Source organism: Typopeltis vanoorti, chromosome 4 (assembly GCF_054136105.1).
Source record: "Typopeltis vanoorti isolate ZY-2024b chromosome 4, IOZ_Tvanoo_1.0, whole genome shotgun sequence".
NCBI lineage: Eukaryota > Metazoa > Arthropoda > Arachnida > Uropygi > Thelyphonidae > Typopeltis > Typopeltis vanoorti.
Genome location: NC_143552.1, coordinates 82,263,439 through 82,280,278, shown reverse-complemented (window position 1 = coordinate 82,280,278; position 16,840 = coordinate 82,263,439). Strand labels below are relative to the sequence as shown.

Sequence of the window (16,840 nt, the reverse complement as noted above, 5' to 3'; positions counted from 1 at the left end):
CCACAGCTACATACAAGCCACAAGTGTGGTTATGCTATGTAGATGATGTGTTTGCCATCTGGCCCCATGGACAAGACACTTTGGATGCGTTTGTCACCTACCTAAACAGCCAACACCCCAAAATCCACTTCACAGTAGAAAAAGAATCAAATAACGGTTTACCATTTCTTGACACATTAGTCACCCACCTTTCAGATGGATCACTATCTTTTTCTATTTACAGAAAGCCTACACACACAGGAATATACCTATATAAACAATCACATCATCATCCAGTCCCAACAGTATGGCATTTTAAAAACACTTACACAGAGAGCCAGAGCCATTTGTTCTAACGATACAGCTCTGACCACAGAACTCCAATATCTGCACCATACGTTCTGAGCCAATGGCTATAATCCATACAAAATAGATAAAATACCATATAGGCCCATTACTCTGCCCTCTCCTAATACACAAGAATACAACATGACCATTTCTATTCCCTATATCAGAGGTACATCAGAAAAGCTAGCCAAAGTGTTGATGAAACATGGCCTTCACACCACTTTCAAACCTCATGTCAAGCTGGCAACTCTGATCCACTCGCCTAAGGATAAACTTCACCCTTTAGCACACCCAGGAGTGTATGAAATTCCTGGTGACTGTGACTTGGCCTATTATGGACAAACAGGAAGATCACTTAACATCCGCCTGGAAGTAGATGAAAGATACATTCGCTACTATTACTATGGCAAGTCGGGACTGGCAGACCACACTTTGGACACTCTACACAGGATTAGATGGAGGAAAACGAATGTGCTATTTAGAAGTCATTATAGATCTGAAAGATTATTTTTTGAGTCGGCAATGGCTTTGAAGAATTCTCCCAACCTTAACAAATATGGTTCCATTAATCTGCCAAAAATTTGGGAGACTGTTATCCTAAGAGAAACTCCTGCATAGCTGTTTTTTTTTTTTTTTTTCGTTAGAGGGCACCAAAAATAGCACTTTAGATCTTTTGTCCTTTGCAATTATATTGCTTCACTCACTGTCGCGTGTACAAGTGTGTTGTGCTCTGATGATGCTGAGTTGAAAATCAGCGAAATATAAGTTAATAAAACATCTCTTTGATAAAATTGTGTGGTGTTATTAATACCATGAAAAATAAGTCATGAATAACCGTCAACACCTAAGCTTATCTGTTAGATTTCTAAGGTATTAGTAAAACTGTCAACTATAATCTAGAAATCAAGTTGAACAGTTTTACCAGCCATCCTCTAATTCATGCTGGCAGTTTCATATCTATGTGACACCATGAAGAAGAGATCTTTCCTTAGTAATTTATTCTTTTTTGTAATGAAGTGGCAGGTGAATGTGATAAGGAAAATGTTATATATTAAACCTAGTAGCTACACTATATCTGTTAGGTAAATTAGAGAAATCAAAATGGATATGAAACTGCCAACATGGATTAGAGGATGGCTGATAGAAATCAATAGAATATTATGGAGCAGAATTGAAGAAAGAGTAGATGACTAACTGTGTGCCACAATGTTCTACACTAGGTCCACTGCTGTTTAACTTGTACAATAATAATAATAATACTGGAAATGATTTGAAATGGAATATCCAGTTATTTGCTGATGATACTAAATTGGAAAGGGCAATTCTGAGCACCTTGGGTTGCAAAAATTACAAACTGTGTATTATAATGTTATGCTCCAAGAAACTGTGAAAACAGAGATTAGGGGAGTGATGGTGGATAGGGAGGCAAAGTTCGGAGCGAGAGAGAAAAAAAAATATTGCAAAATAACGCAAAGAATCAATAGTATTTTAGGGGAAAATAAACACTGACAAGTAGGGATAATGAAGTTATTATCCCTATTTATAAAGCTTTGATACAACCATATGTGGACTATGCTTGATTTTGTTGTCTGGGTTTTTTGGGAATGAGAAAATGATAAAACAAATTCAGAGGTGGATGATCAAGATGGCATAGAGCAGGGGTTCCCAACCTTTTTGTTTCCTCGAGCACATTCTAAAATACCGGTAGGGTGACGGGCACCATCTATTTTTGCAAGCAAATTTTTTGAATTCTTTTGTTAAATGAATATATACAAAGTTTACATTATAATCAAATGTTTTATTACTTAAAAGTTTACATTATATAAAAATTTAAATATAGTAAATTTAAAATTATAAATTTAAATATATAAATATTTAAATTTATATAATGTAAATTTAAATATTTACATTATATAAAAACTTAAATTTAAATAAACATTACATTTAAATTTAAATGTAAGTTAGTGTGATCTTTGGCATTGCATTTCATTGGCCACTGCTTCATAATTAGGAGAATATGATGATATTCCAGTTCTTAAACTGGAATGAACAACTTCGAATGCACATCTACTTTACATTGTATGCGTTTAATTAATACTCGTCATGTGTCATTAATGCACGAGCCATATAGCATGCCATGAATTGTTGCATGATTATTTCAAACTATACAGCACACGGTTGAACAGCGGCAGACATGCACAAATTGGTCGACGGGCGCCATGGTGCCCGCGGGCATAGGGTTGGGAACCCCTGGTATAGAGTATAGATGGTGATAGGATGGAATGCATCCTATTAGGACATATTGAAGATTTACAGGTTACAAAAAAGGAACTGACAGGCAGGAAAGAGAGAGATAGAGAGGACATGATAGAAATGTTTAAGTATTAAATTAGTTTTATAGAATAGATACAAAAATACAGAATTCGTATTTTTCTGTATATGTCCTTTTTCTTTGGTTACAGAAAATATGTAACCGAAGAAAAAGGACAAGCAATCATTCCTGGAAATTTATAAGTGAGCAACAGGCATTGAGACGAGGACCAAATGTTTTGTTTGGAGATGCTGAATGAGCTGAAGTTTGATGGAGATGATTGTGAGCGCACTGTTAGTGAATGAGTTTAAGAAGATGTATGATAGGCAATGTGTGAATGATGGCTAGTATGGTGCTCACACAATGAGTCTTGGGATTCTATGACATCTGATTAATAATAATTATAAGAAGAAAAAGAATATACATTTATCTTACCAAGCAAGCATCACGACCACCTCTCTCATAACCAGCACAAAACATATTATTAGTGATTTTGTATATGGGGAGGAATATTGTTCTCTTGCGACATTCTTCTGTGGAGATAACAGGTAACTGAACTTCTTGCAAAGTGTCCGCTAAGCACAACAAAAATGAATTCACTGTTAGTTAAAGAAATATTCACTGTCCTATTATCAAAGTTTCAGTCTTTAAAATAAAATATGCAAATGTTTAATGATTTTAAGTATGAAATGAAAATACAACATACAAAAATTCTGCCTTATGAAAATCTTAAAAATGACACATTGAAGCCTGTTTTCTAAAAGGCTTAAATTTTGCATTTTTAAGTTACAGATATAAAATATATTATAAATCTATAATTATTTGATAACCAAATAGTACTAAAAATAGAACTAAAACTTAAAAAAGTTTCAAAATTTATCAGATAGCTTATAAGAATATAACCTTCAATCAGAGTTGCTTTGGTTTGCACTACTAAAAATGCTAATTCTTCTCACAAGATCATATATTCAACTTTTATTGGTCTTTTTGATTAAGATTTCACTTGCCTGACACTGCTTCAAGCTGTTGATTCTATCTTCACACCTTCTTCACCACACCTTTGCACAACTTCCAGAAATAGTCTCTCATTCTTCCCATCTTACACTCCACTCTTTTTATAATCCCTTCTGTATTAATCTATAAAATCCCATAACTAACTTGAAGGTATTATCATATCACTTCTTTTTCTCCTAACCACCAAACTCTGCAATCTACCTTCCCTTGATGACTCTACATAACCAACACTCCAGAGACCCGATATTGCTTTGGTCGATTATCCAGATCCTCTCTAGTGTTCCACCTCCTTATCCCTATATGTCTTTATGAACTTCTTATTACAGCAGCCATACAATGTACAGCCTTCACAGAACTTGCAATGTGCCCTTAGAACTTTAGTACACTGTCTACCTTCACCCCAAGATCCCAAATCTCATCCACTTTCTGAAGTACAGCACCACCAATACAGTATGCAGCCTTGTATCTCTTCTCACCAACATGCAGCACTTTGCATTTATTAATATTAAAACTACAACACCACCTGCTTGTACAAGCTAAAAGTCTATTAAGATCTTCCTGTAGAGAATTAAAATCAGCAATACTACTGATAATTCTACCTAACATTGTCAGCAAACATTTGAAGAATTCCAGTCAATCTACATGAAATATGATTAACAAATAAGTTAAACAATGGGGGCCCAAGAACAGAGGCATGCCACTGGTTGCCTTCCTTTTCTGAGACTGCTTCATCATACAAAAACTTTCTTGCATCATTCAGAAAGCCAATCTTCAATCCATTCCATCTAACCAATCTGTTATCCAATCCATCTTTTGCAGCTTTATACACCAACTTGTCATGTAGTAAATCTATGAAATACCTTTGCAAAGTTAAGAATATTGCAGTATATGAATCTCCCTTATGCAACACATTCACTACCTTATCATAAAATATAAGCCAATTGCTAAAACAAGTCCTTCCCATCAACACAAATCTGCTCATCACAAACCCATGCTGACTCTCCTGTATTCTATTCTTAAATTTCTCCAGTACCTTGACCACAACTGCAGATATACAGACCGGTCTATAATTGGAAATTTCTATCCTAGAATCATATTTGTAGAGTGGCACTATTTGCCTTCCTTCTACTCCTTGCCTTCCCCACTGCAAGACTTTCATTAAATAACCAGGTCAAGAGCATAGCAAACTCTTTTGCACATTCCTTAAAAATGGGTAGCGATATTGTAAAATCTCATGAGAAATTATTTTTTTAGAGAAATTTAGAGAATATTTAAAAAATTTTTGTCTGAAATTATAAGAAAAAAATGTACTTAGTTAGAATGCGCCTGCACTTGTTTGTAAAAGCTTAATAGGAGTTAAGCCAGATTAGCACTGAATACCACCAAAATCGTAAGGTCTGGTGGCCAGCAATGAATTAAAATCTTTCATTGCTTTTGGCTAATCCAGGAATACTCTTACTTAAGAACAAAGGAAGGAAAATGGAATAAAAGTCAATGCAGCACATGGTTCTAGGCTTTTTGGTCCTTGGCTCTTCACCTACGAGGTCTTAAAAGTTTTTAAAATAATAATAAATTTAGTTTAATCCTTTATCCAAGTGTGAGCAAACAAAGTTTGTGCCTGAAAATATCTTCAGGACTGGGGTAAGGTAGTACAACACCAGGCAACTCGTAGCAAAGGTGGACCAAACTAACATCTCAATATCTTATATCAGTATCTCCCATAATGCAAAACACATCTCCTTGCAGATATGTATAATGTTATGCATTAAGGGAAGGGCCACTATCCAGACTAGTTTTTACCTTATATCTAAGTAAAGCCGTCTCTAAAAATTCAGACGATCCCTAGACCACTCCATAGTGGCCGAAAGACCGTCCAGCTCAGTGTTGGCTCCAGTCAGTGACAGGCTCCCCCACCACCACTGAGCAGAACCACTCATATTCCAGGGAAAAGCATCCATCGACACAGCCCCCTCACCAGGCCATGCCAACCCCCCCCCGAAATCGAGCCCCCCCCTCAGCGGGAGCAAAACTTCGGAAGAAACCTAAGAGAGCGAAACTCATAATAGCAATAGCCGAGCCTCAGGTAGAACTTGATTGGCTACAGCATTGCCATCCGTTAGTTTCTACCTTTATTGAGGTCTCTTCAGTGGGAGCATGGCCAAGCCGTGTGGTTGTGCAGATTGTGCGCCGCACAAGGGCGCTTGAAGATAGGGGCGTCATTTCACCACTGGAAATAAAATAAATATTAAATTTTCTTATTCTTGAATTATATCGTACTATATAAATTACACAATTACAAATTATAGTTAATGCAATAAAAATGAAATTTTAAATCAGTCAAATTATTATGAATTCTTAATAATCTAACAACATTTTTAACTTAATACATCACCAGTTTTATTATAATTTGTTTGAAGTGAACGTTATCAATATTACCACAGATTTTATTTCACAGAGTAAGCATCGACTCAGCTATATTTATAAACAGAATATTTATAAATATTCTCGATTGTTTATTATATTTTTAGTGGAAATTTTTAGTTTAAGACAGCCTGTGAATTCATTCTTACACTGTGCTTTGCCCAGTAACGTCGACAGGATGTAGCATAGAGGCAGCTTGCCTCACGGCTCTGCTTAATAAGGGTGCTCGTTCAGCTGTATAACAACAACAAGATATTTTACAAAAATACAGCATTTAGTTAGCAAATAAAAAAGGCGCCATTTCCCATTGACAGTGAAATATGGGCTTATTATATTTTATTAATAAAAAAATTATAGTCATACATGCTAAAACTAAACATTTTAGAACCCACTTATTAGATATTTAAGGAAACAACCCATAAAGTATCATATGATGTGAATTTTATAAACTTTTATAGTCTATATATATATATATATATATATATATATATTAAATTATATTATGCATGAATTCTCCTACTCAAATTGCGAGTCTCTATCACCCCGAATTTTACATTGGAGCAATAACTCGCTCCCTGCAGTAAACAATATGCCATCCCCAACAGCCATACTGCAGAAACAGGAAAACCAATTAGTTTTATCATGTCACTGGATAAGGTTCACAGACATTTGGGAATATAAAAACACTAACTAATGAATCCCATCTTCCCTTCAACAGAAACTGCCATATATAGTACACTCAAGCAAACCACATGTTGCAGGTGCAACATATGGTTTTGCTTGACACTACCACCCCCCCCCCCCGTCATGAACGTGTTAAAACTAAGAAATATATAGTGAATGCATTTCAGATATAATGGAAATCGGTTTAAGAGAATTAACATTTCAATTCAATTGTCAGCTTGTTTTGTTTGGGTCGTGCGATCTTTTGTTAATACAGCACCAATCATTGCACTTCTTAATAGCTGCTTCTCTATTGGCCTACAATCGCGCACATCTTTCAATTCTCAAGGATTGTTCATTACGTATCTCAAGTCTTAAATTGCTGGTAATTTTTGCTTGATATAATGGGAAAGAAGATGACTCTATTTGGGTAGATAACTTTGCATACAAGGAAACTGCTCTGGAGGACAGAAGTGATGAAGAATAGAAGCTTGATAAGTCATACCCATTTTCAGTTTTTTTTTTTCTGAAAACTTTAGTTTCCGAAAATCCCAGCATATATCTCGCAGCACGATTTTTTAGCTTTAATTTTAGGAAAAAAGTGCGAGTTAAGTCGAGTAAATACGGTAATTTTTTTAGCTTGCAAATTGTATTATATTGTATTATCAAAATAAGCAATTTCACTCCTTTCATTGATGATAAATTATTTATATTAAGTAAAAATGTATAGAATCTTTATAAATTTTGTTCTATTAAAAATAAATAATTTTTTTGTTTAAATGTACATCTAAATTCAAATAAAATAGACATTTACAATGAAATATATTTTTATTTCTTCTTATTGTTATTTTGATAAGGGTACTGTGAAAAGATACTTGGTAATAATGAAAATTAAAGAAGGGGTACAAGGATATCTGAAGTTTCAGAAAAACTGATCATATTTAGTCTGAAACATAGGTGTATATTACGATGTTCGTTTTCTTAAATTCCGCTTAGAATTTGGATAGACGAAATAGCGTCTATCCAAATATGCACTTACATTTTTTTTCAACGTCATTTCAATTTTGAATGTGAAATATTGAGTGTATTGTGTATTCTGTGTTTAAGTGACTTTGGACAATTTTTGACTTTGATTTTAATTGTGTACTTATTTTTGGATTTTTGATAGACAAATAAAATTTTAAAGATAATAGTTTATAAATTATAAACATATTAAGCAGCTGAGGGACCATAGCTAAAAATCCCATATATTGTTGGGTAGACTATCTGCGCGTCAGACTGACACGGATCGAATTAAATTAATAAACATAGGTTATTTATGAGCTATAAAACTCTTTAGATGATCTAAGTTTGTTTACACATGCTGCAATTGGCCTTTTTCTTGATACTTTTTTTTGTGTATTTTTGCATCATTTAATTTTGTGTGTTACAGTTACTGTGCAGTTGCTTTTTGTTTCATAAAATATATTTATTGTTGTTTAGTAAATTTTTTGTGAATTTGGATTATTATTCATTTAAAGTAAGTACATCTATTTTATTTTTGCTAAGTTTGAAAGCCAGTTAAATTGTTTCATTTTAGTTAATTATCTTATTTTGAAAACAAAAGATTTTTTATCTTATGTTGGGTAGATGTCTAGAAAATAAATAATTTTCAATAAGAGATTTATTTATATATTTGTTCTTGTTCTGGTTGGAAGACATTGGGTTGGGGTCCTTTTACTAATTTCTTTAATAAATAATTTTAATATTCTATAAATTTCTTAATTATTAAACAATTACCAGAATGTAAAAAATATTAAATAAATATCACTGAGAAATCAATCAGTGGCTAATATCGCTACATGTTAATTTTCAAAAAATACCTAAAATGTAAGCATATTTATTAATCAAAACATCTGAAAAATCAAATTCTGTAATAAAAAAATAAAAAAAAAAAGCCAGTCTTGGGCCATTCACCTTAAAAATAATAGTCGGTTAAGGGGTTAAAAAATAAGTTTAAGGGAAAATTTCAGAAATTATTATTTATTTTGGTGGATAACTTTTAATGCTCTTCTTATTTTAAACTCTAACCAAGTGTGTTAACCCCTAGATGTCGAAAAAAAGCCAAAGAAGTTATCTGGTGCACAAAACAGGAAAAGACAATTGCAGCGAGTACAACTGGAACATAAACTGGCTGGATTGCTGAATAAATTTTTAAATTCAGGACCACATAAAAAAACAAAGAACAGAAAGTTCTGATGAAGCAAGTACTCCGTGTAGCTCTACTACAGAAAAAGAGAGGACACAATATAATTATGAAGAAATAAATGTTACATGCGAAAATGAAACTGGCTTGACTGGACTGTCTACAAAAGTTGCAGCAGAAGAAATATTGGATTCTGATTCAGCGAAACACAAAACTTCAAATTTTCATGTTAATGATCCAGGTACTTGGCCGAATCATATAACTACCAAAGTTAGAGATTGTTTAGTTGAGCATTGCCCGTGTCAAGTAGTTAATAAAGAATTTCCCAAAGATGATTCTGGCCGCAAGTTTTCCGATTCATACTATTATCGAACTTTAGCAAATGGAGAAAAACTTTTACGAAGTTATTTAGTTTATTCAGAATCGGGAAATTCGGTTTTCTGTTATTATTGCAAAATATTTCGTAGTCAAAATTCCCAACTTACTAATGAATACAGTTGTAACGATAGGCAGCATTTGAGTCATATACTAAAAATACACGAGACAAGTTCCGCGCACATTAAAAACTTCAAAATACAGAGAACTTAAAATGTCGTTGATTAAGAAATGCACTATTGATTGCACACAACAAAGATACGAAACTGAGAAAAAATATTGGCAATCTATTATAGAATGGTTAATCTACATAATATAATATTTATCAAGACAGTGTATAGCTTTTAGAGGTTCTTCACAAAAACTTTTTGAAAATGAGAACGGCAATTTTTTAAAGTTAGTAGAAACTGTCGCTAAATTTGATTTGATGATGGCAGAACACTTGAATCGCATCCAAACATCACAAAAAAGGAACATAGCTGATTATTTAGGTCAGTGCTTCCCAAACTTCTGGATGTCGGGGCCCCCTTTGCAAAAATTAAAATATTTCACGGCCCCCCCCTCGAAAAAAAATCGTAATAGAGAGAGATATTATTATAATATTTATTGTATTTATATGCAATACAAAACATACACAGCAAATATTGCAAAAATCAAATGCATATATTACATTTTTTGCCTCTTACCGTTTGGTTCTGAAGACGATGCAGTCTATTCTGGTAAAATATGAAATACTGTCCTTTTTTTTAGTCTGTTTCTGCTTCTTCTGATTGTTCGCGAAATTTTTTTTTTATTTTTTATCAGCCACTTATCCATCTCAGGGTTAAATTTTTTAACGTAGAATAGATCAAATAATATCACCACTTACCGATACTGGCACACCACAGACTGATAACATGAAATTAGTGAATATTACCTGAATAAGGGAAATCCCCGGACCAGGAACATTTTTCTCTTTTGTGACTTTTTTCCCTTTACGGTAATTAAGCCTAACGTGAAACAGGCAGCAAAGGCAGGTTATTAAAACGTGCATATGATTGCACGATAGCTGATAATTGAGTTGAAATGCTAACTCTCTTCAACCGAATTCCATATGTGAAACTGCCATAACATTCATTTTATATATATATATATTACTTAAGAGCCTGTGTAGCTCAGTGGATGTGGCGTTTGCACACCACGGCGCTTGGCCGCATGAAAGAAGACTTGGTTTCGAGTCTAGTCGGCGACTATAGGAAATTTTTCTAAGCCTTTTTTTGACCGGTTCCCGAGTTAGCCGATCTCTGGCACGGGCAAGTGGGTTTTTCGTCCCATAAACTCAAGAAAATCGACTGTAGAACCCACATTATTTCAGGCATTAAATATATTGTGTTAGGGTTAGGGACCACGAGATGGTGGCACATTTGAGCCATCTCTCTTCACTGTGAACCGCTTAATTAGTGATAGCCTTGGGCCATCTATCTCTGATTGGTACCAGTGGAGATTGAACTGCCCACTCAGTCTCCAAAAGTTAGATAGGGCTAAATGGCCTCGCCTACTCCCCGTATACGGGAATAAAAAGGCGTTAGCTGATTTTTTTTTTTATATATATATTACTTAATTTTAACACGTTCGGTTGAATTTTATTGCTGCCTTGGGAAATCAAACTCACACACATCTAATTAATAACAATAGTTTTTAGTAAGATACTGTGTTTGCCCATGCAACATATGGTTTTGTTTCAGTCTATGCAGCATAGTTTCTGTATGAGGGGGACATGTGATTCATTAATTAGTGTGTTTTTATCCCAGTTGTCTCTAATTGCACTATTTGTTGAGAAATATATTACACAGACTCCTCATACCTTATTCACTGGCATAATAAAAGTACTTGTTTTTATTGCCTCTGCAGTATAGTGGCTGTTAGGGAGGAGTGTTGTTTACCACTGCAAGCGAGTTACTATCTCCCCACATGAACTTGTTTAAGCTTTTTTTCATGTGTGAAGTATATGCGAAACTTTTATTGGTAATAGAAAACTAGCTCGGATGACAGTGATAATATAAAACGAGTCTTGATATGTATATAAAGTCAATATCAACAGTCCCTGATTACGAACGCCTGATGAAAGGGACAGGAAGATTTGGAGCTTCCCTAGAGAGCATTCGAAGTAAATACAATTAACCACTGCTTTGAAATGAAATATATGAATAAGCAATATTTACTAATATTTATTAAGCGCCGAAATACGCAGGAAGCAAAGTTTGTGAACCAACACCAATGTGTGAATTTTTCCATTAACACATAAAAAATAACAAAAAACAAATAACAAATAATAAAAGTTAAATACGTTTCTTTTAAAATAAAAAAATCTATTTAGTCTTAAAACATTTTAAATTTGTTTTCATTATTTCACAGCCCCCCCTCAACAAAACCTACAGCCCCCAAGGGAGCCACGGCTCATAGTTTGGGAAGCGCTGATTTAGGTGATAAAATACAAAATGAAATCATCCGTATAATTTCTGAAGCTATAAAACAAAAAATTTTAGAAATGGTTAAAGAGGCGAAATATTATTCATTAATTCTTGACACTACTCCGAATATGAGCCACAAAGAACAATTATCTATTGTTATTAGATTTGTTAATCAAAATAAAGGTACCAATATACCAGAAATTCATGAACATTTTTTGGGTTTTGAATCTGTAGAAGATACCATTGGGCAATGACTATTTCAATTTATAAAAAATTATTTAAAATTATTGAATATTAACATTTCGGATTTACGCGGCCAAGCTTATGATAATGGTTCAAATATGCGAGGCAAACATAATGGACTGAAGAAAAAAAATCCTTCAAATAAATCAAGGGCTTTTTTTATTTTTATTCCGTGTGCTGCTCATTCATTAAATTTGGTAGTTCATGATGCAGCTAAGATATCCTGTGAAACTGTAAATTTTTGGAGGGTAATATAGGAATTATATAATTATTTTTCAATATCTATGAAACGTTTGGCTATATTAAAAAAACATATTCATGTTTTAAATTTGAAACCACTTTCTGCTGGGTGGGAAAGTAGAGTAGAAGCAATAAAGCCACTTAAAAATAATATCAAAGAAATTTACCAGGCTCTTTTTGATATTACGGAAGATGAAACTAAAGGTTATTAAGGGATAACTATCTGCGACAGCATGTAATGGAAAATACTAGGGGTCAGAGAGTGCTTGACCTAGTAATTACATCTGAGGATTGGCTGTAACAAATATGACCACATTGCCACCAATTGGTGAGAGTGATCATTTGACTTGGGAGGTGGCTAAAGGTGTGGAATTTTCAATTAAGACAGGGCACATTTGGAATTATCAGGCTGGAAAGTATGACAAGCTTAGGAGTTTGATTGGTTCAGTGCCATGGCATGTACAACTGCAAGGACTAGAGGTTGATAGTGCATGGGAGGCAGTTAAGAAGTGTTTACATGAAGCAATGGCTGACTGTATACCTAGAGTCCGAATAATAAATCAAGTAGGGGTTAAATGGATGAATAACACCATTAAACTTGAGCTGCAAAAAAAAGAAACAACTACGGAGGGAATTTAAGGAGAAAGGTGACTGGCAGGCACATGAACGGTATAAAGCGCAAGCCAGAAGGGTAACGAGTGTGGTAAGAAAAGCAAAGAAGGATTTCGAAAGAACATTGGCCATGCAGGCTAAAGAGAATCCTAAACAGTTTTTTAGATATGTAGCAAGTAAAAGAAAAAATGTACATGGCAGAATGATTTTAAAGAATGCCGATGGTAGGGAGGTAACTGAATCAGTTGATATAGTTGAGTTACTGAGTGAGCACTTTGCAAGTATATATCATCCTGGTGGTGACATTGCAGAAACGAATAAACCAGTAGATTATACGGGAATTGTGGTTAATGAAGTGAAGGTGAGTAGTCTATTGCATAACCTCAACGCCAATACATCCGTGGGATTGGATGGTATACCAGCTTGTTGTATACCATCCAATTGTACAAGTTGTACAAGAAGCAGCTAAAGAATTGTCAGTACCCTTGACCATTCTGTTTAGTTTGAGTCTCGGGTCTGGGTTAGTCCCGAGGGAGTGGAAAGAGGTGAAAATAGTTCCACTGCATAAAGGTGGTTCCAAGACTGCTGTTGTAAATTACCGACCGATTAGCATATCAGGAATAATTGTGAAGGTCTTAGAGAAATTAGTCAAGAAAAGAATACAGGACTGGATAGATGAAAATGGGATATTGTATGGGGGACAACATGGTTTTGTGAAGGGTAGATCATACCTCAGTAACTTGCTCACGTTTTATAACACAGTGACTGCTGAACGGGAAAGGGGTAATGGGTTTACAATGATACAACTGGACCTTGGACCAAGGCCTTTGACAGGTTACCACATGGAACCCTAATCAGTAAACTGGAGCAGATGGGGATAGATATAGGATTGGTGAGATGGATAGGAGGGTGGTTGAAGGAAAGATACCAGAGAGTGGTTTATTCAGGAGTGGAGTCTAAAAGACGGCTTGTGACTAGTGGTGTGCCACAGGGCTCTGTTCTTGGACCACTGCTTTTCAATTTGTTCATCAATGATATAGGAAAGGATTTGAGAGGAAGTGTTCACTTGTTTGCTGATGATGCAAAGTTGGGTAGAGCAATTGTGAGTGCACAGGATGTCAAAATGTTACAGGATGATTTGGATAGTTTGGAGGACTGGGCTACGAAAAATGGATGTCAATTTAATGTGGCAAAGTGTAAGGTTATGCACTTTGGGGTGAAAAGAATAGCATCAGTATGTCGCATTGGTGGAACCGTACTCCAGAGATCGATGAGGCCAGGGATTTGGGAGTGTTGGTGGATAGGGAATTGAAGTTTAGGGGGCACACTGCAAAACTGACTAAATCAGCTCATCGAATCACTTGGCTTCTGAAAAATACTTTAACATGCAGAGACAAACAAGTTGTTGTTCCTCTGTATCGAGCCTTGATAAGACCCAATCTGGACTACTGTGCCCAGTTATGGGCACCAGGGTTTCTTCGTGATGGGGAGGAAGTGGAGAGGATCCAGAGACGAGTGACCAAGATGATAGCAGGTCTATGGAATGAACCTTATGAGAATAGGTTGAAGATTTGTGGGTTGCAGAAATTGGTCGATAGGTGAAGGAGGGGTGATATGATTGAGACATTCAAATTACTGAAGGGTTTCTATAAGATTGATCCAGAAGATATTTTTGAAAATATGACTGGTGGTGGGAGGACTAGGGGCCATACATGGAAGCTGGGCAAGAGCGTGGTTGACAAGGGTGTTAGAGCTAGGTTTTTTACTTGGAGAGTGGTGAATGAGTGGAATAAGCTTCCAGAGTCTGTTGTGGGTGCTACAACCATGAATGAGTTCAAGGCAGGGTATGATAGATACTGTGTGAATGTCGAATAGTTGTTCTTGACATGATGTTAGGGCCTCCCTCGATGAGTCTGTCAACTCCTTGGAGTTGCCCAGAACAACAATAATAATAATAATAATATCGATTCTAGAGTTCAGGCAGACAACTTAATTTCAAAGATTTATAATTGGTTTAAATTTATTTGCTCTGTTCATGTTTGGTACGAAATCTTAAGTCTCGTAAATGTTGCAAGCAAAATAATGCAGAATCTGACATTTAATATAGGAAAAATTACAGAAAATCTTGATTATGTTATACAAGAATTAAATACTTGCAGAACAGACCAATATTTTGAAAATATTATTAGAACTGCAAAAGAAGTAGCAAGCAATCTTAATGTTGATCCTATTTTTCCAGACATTCGCAAAAGAACAAAAATAAAAATGTTTGGTTACGAAGCATCAGTTGAAACAATGCATGATCCTAAACAAAATTTTAAAATAAATTTTTTTTCGTGATTTTAGACACGACAATAACTTCAGTTACGGAAAGATTCATACTGTTAAAACAACATAGTGAGGAATTTAAAGTTATAAAGAGACATTAGCAAATTAAAAGATTGAAGTGATGAAGATTTAATGAAACATTGTAAAGATTTGCACTTAAAACTGAGCGACAATCGCGATATTGATGGTATGACTTTATTTGAGGAATTAAAAACTTGTGCAATGATTTATTAAAAAAGAGTCGGCTCCTCAGGATGTTTTAAATTATATATACGAAAATAAATTAATCGACACGATTCCGAATACTGCGATTGTGATGCATATTTATTTAACATTAACAATATCCGTATCATCAGGGGAAAGAAGTTTTTCAAAACTGAAACTAATAAAAACTTATTTGCGGTCAACAATGTCTGGAGAGCGTCTAACGGATTTATCAATTATATCAATTGAAAATAATATGGATTCATTAGATATTAAAGATATTATTAAAAATTTTGTGGCGGCTATAAAGCAAGACGGATAAATATGTATCTTTTACAAAGTAATTTTAAGGAAATTACAACGTCACTAGGATATACATTAAAATAAATTTTAATATACTTCAATATTTCGGCAACGTCACGTTGCCATTTTCAAGAAACTTAGGAACAAGACATGCACGCAGGCACAACAAACAGTAAATGAGGAAGAAGCAGGAAGCTATTATTTCTCCTAAAGTCCCGATGGTGCCCCCTAGCGGGCAATGTTGGTATTCTTGGGCGACTGGGCTGGAGATCTTCTGATGTAGGTTTCCCAAATATGAGGCAGTCTCATGCAGCCAAATTTGTTGAGGTTTGGATTGTTTCTTAGGGATGAAGCTGATTCCATGAAAAGCCTTTCATACTTGTATTTACTACGGTGTATTAAATACACCGTAGTAAATACAAGTAAATACCTGCCATAGAATATGGTGGCTTTCTTCCACCGTATTCTATGGCAGGTATCCAGTGCATGGTCAGCAAGACCAGAGTGGCTGTACTGGTGAAACCGGATGTAGTCCTTGTGTTCTGAAATTCTGATATTGGCTGTCCTGCCTGTTTGGCCAAAGTAGAACAGCTTACAGCTGCAAGGGACCTGGTATACACCAGGTAGGTCTGGGGGGGGGGGGGTTGGTCTTTAGTAGAGCAGATAAGGGATGCCAATTTTTTATATGGTCTGTAACAAGAAGTTAAGTCATGTTTTTTAGGATTTTTGTAATTTTTTCCGAGGTGCCTCGGATATAGGGTATGGTGATGGATTTAGAGTAATCCTTGTTGTGAGAGGAGGGGGGGGGGGTTGTGGTTTACTGGTTTCAATATTTTTTGGATTTTTTTTAGGGGGGGGGTAGCCATTGGCTGAGAAAGTGTTGAGAATGTGGTTTAGTTCTGTGGTTAGGGCATTGTCATTTGAACAGATAAGTTTAGCCCTGTTGTGTAGTGTCTTAATGAGTCCATATTGTTGCAAGGAGGGGTGGTGGGATTGTTGGTGAATGTATCTGCCTGTATGGGTGGGTTTTCTATAGACTGAGAAAACCAAGGTTCCATCAGGCTGGCAGGTGACTAGTGTGTCTAAGAAAGGAAGGCAGTCGTTTTTTTCTTCTTCCAGGGTGAATTTGATTCTGGGGTGTTGGTTGTTTATATGTGTTAGGAA

At 35.1% G+C, this 16,840-nt stretch overlaps 1 protein-coding gene across 1 annotated transcript in view; it reads right to left on the bottom strand.

Annotated features, from left to right (window-relative positions):
• Positions 1 to 16,840, bottom strand: part of LOC150107452 (uncharacterized) — a 133,536-nt gene that overhangs the window by 17,865 nt on the left and 98,831 nt on the right. Inside the window, exon 11 of the mRNA XM_090391302.1 lies at positions 3,074 to 3,213. Within this exon, the coding sequence (XP_090247428.1) occupies positions 3,074 to 3,213 (140 nt within the window). The remainder of the gene's footprint in view (positions 1 to 3,073; positions 3,214 to 16,840) is intronic.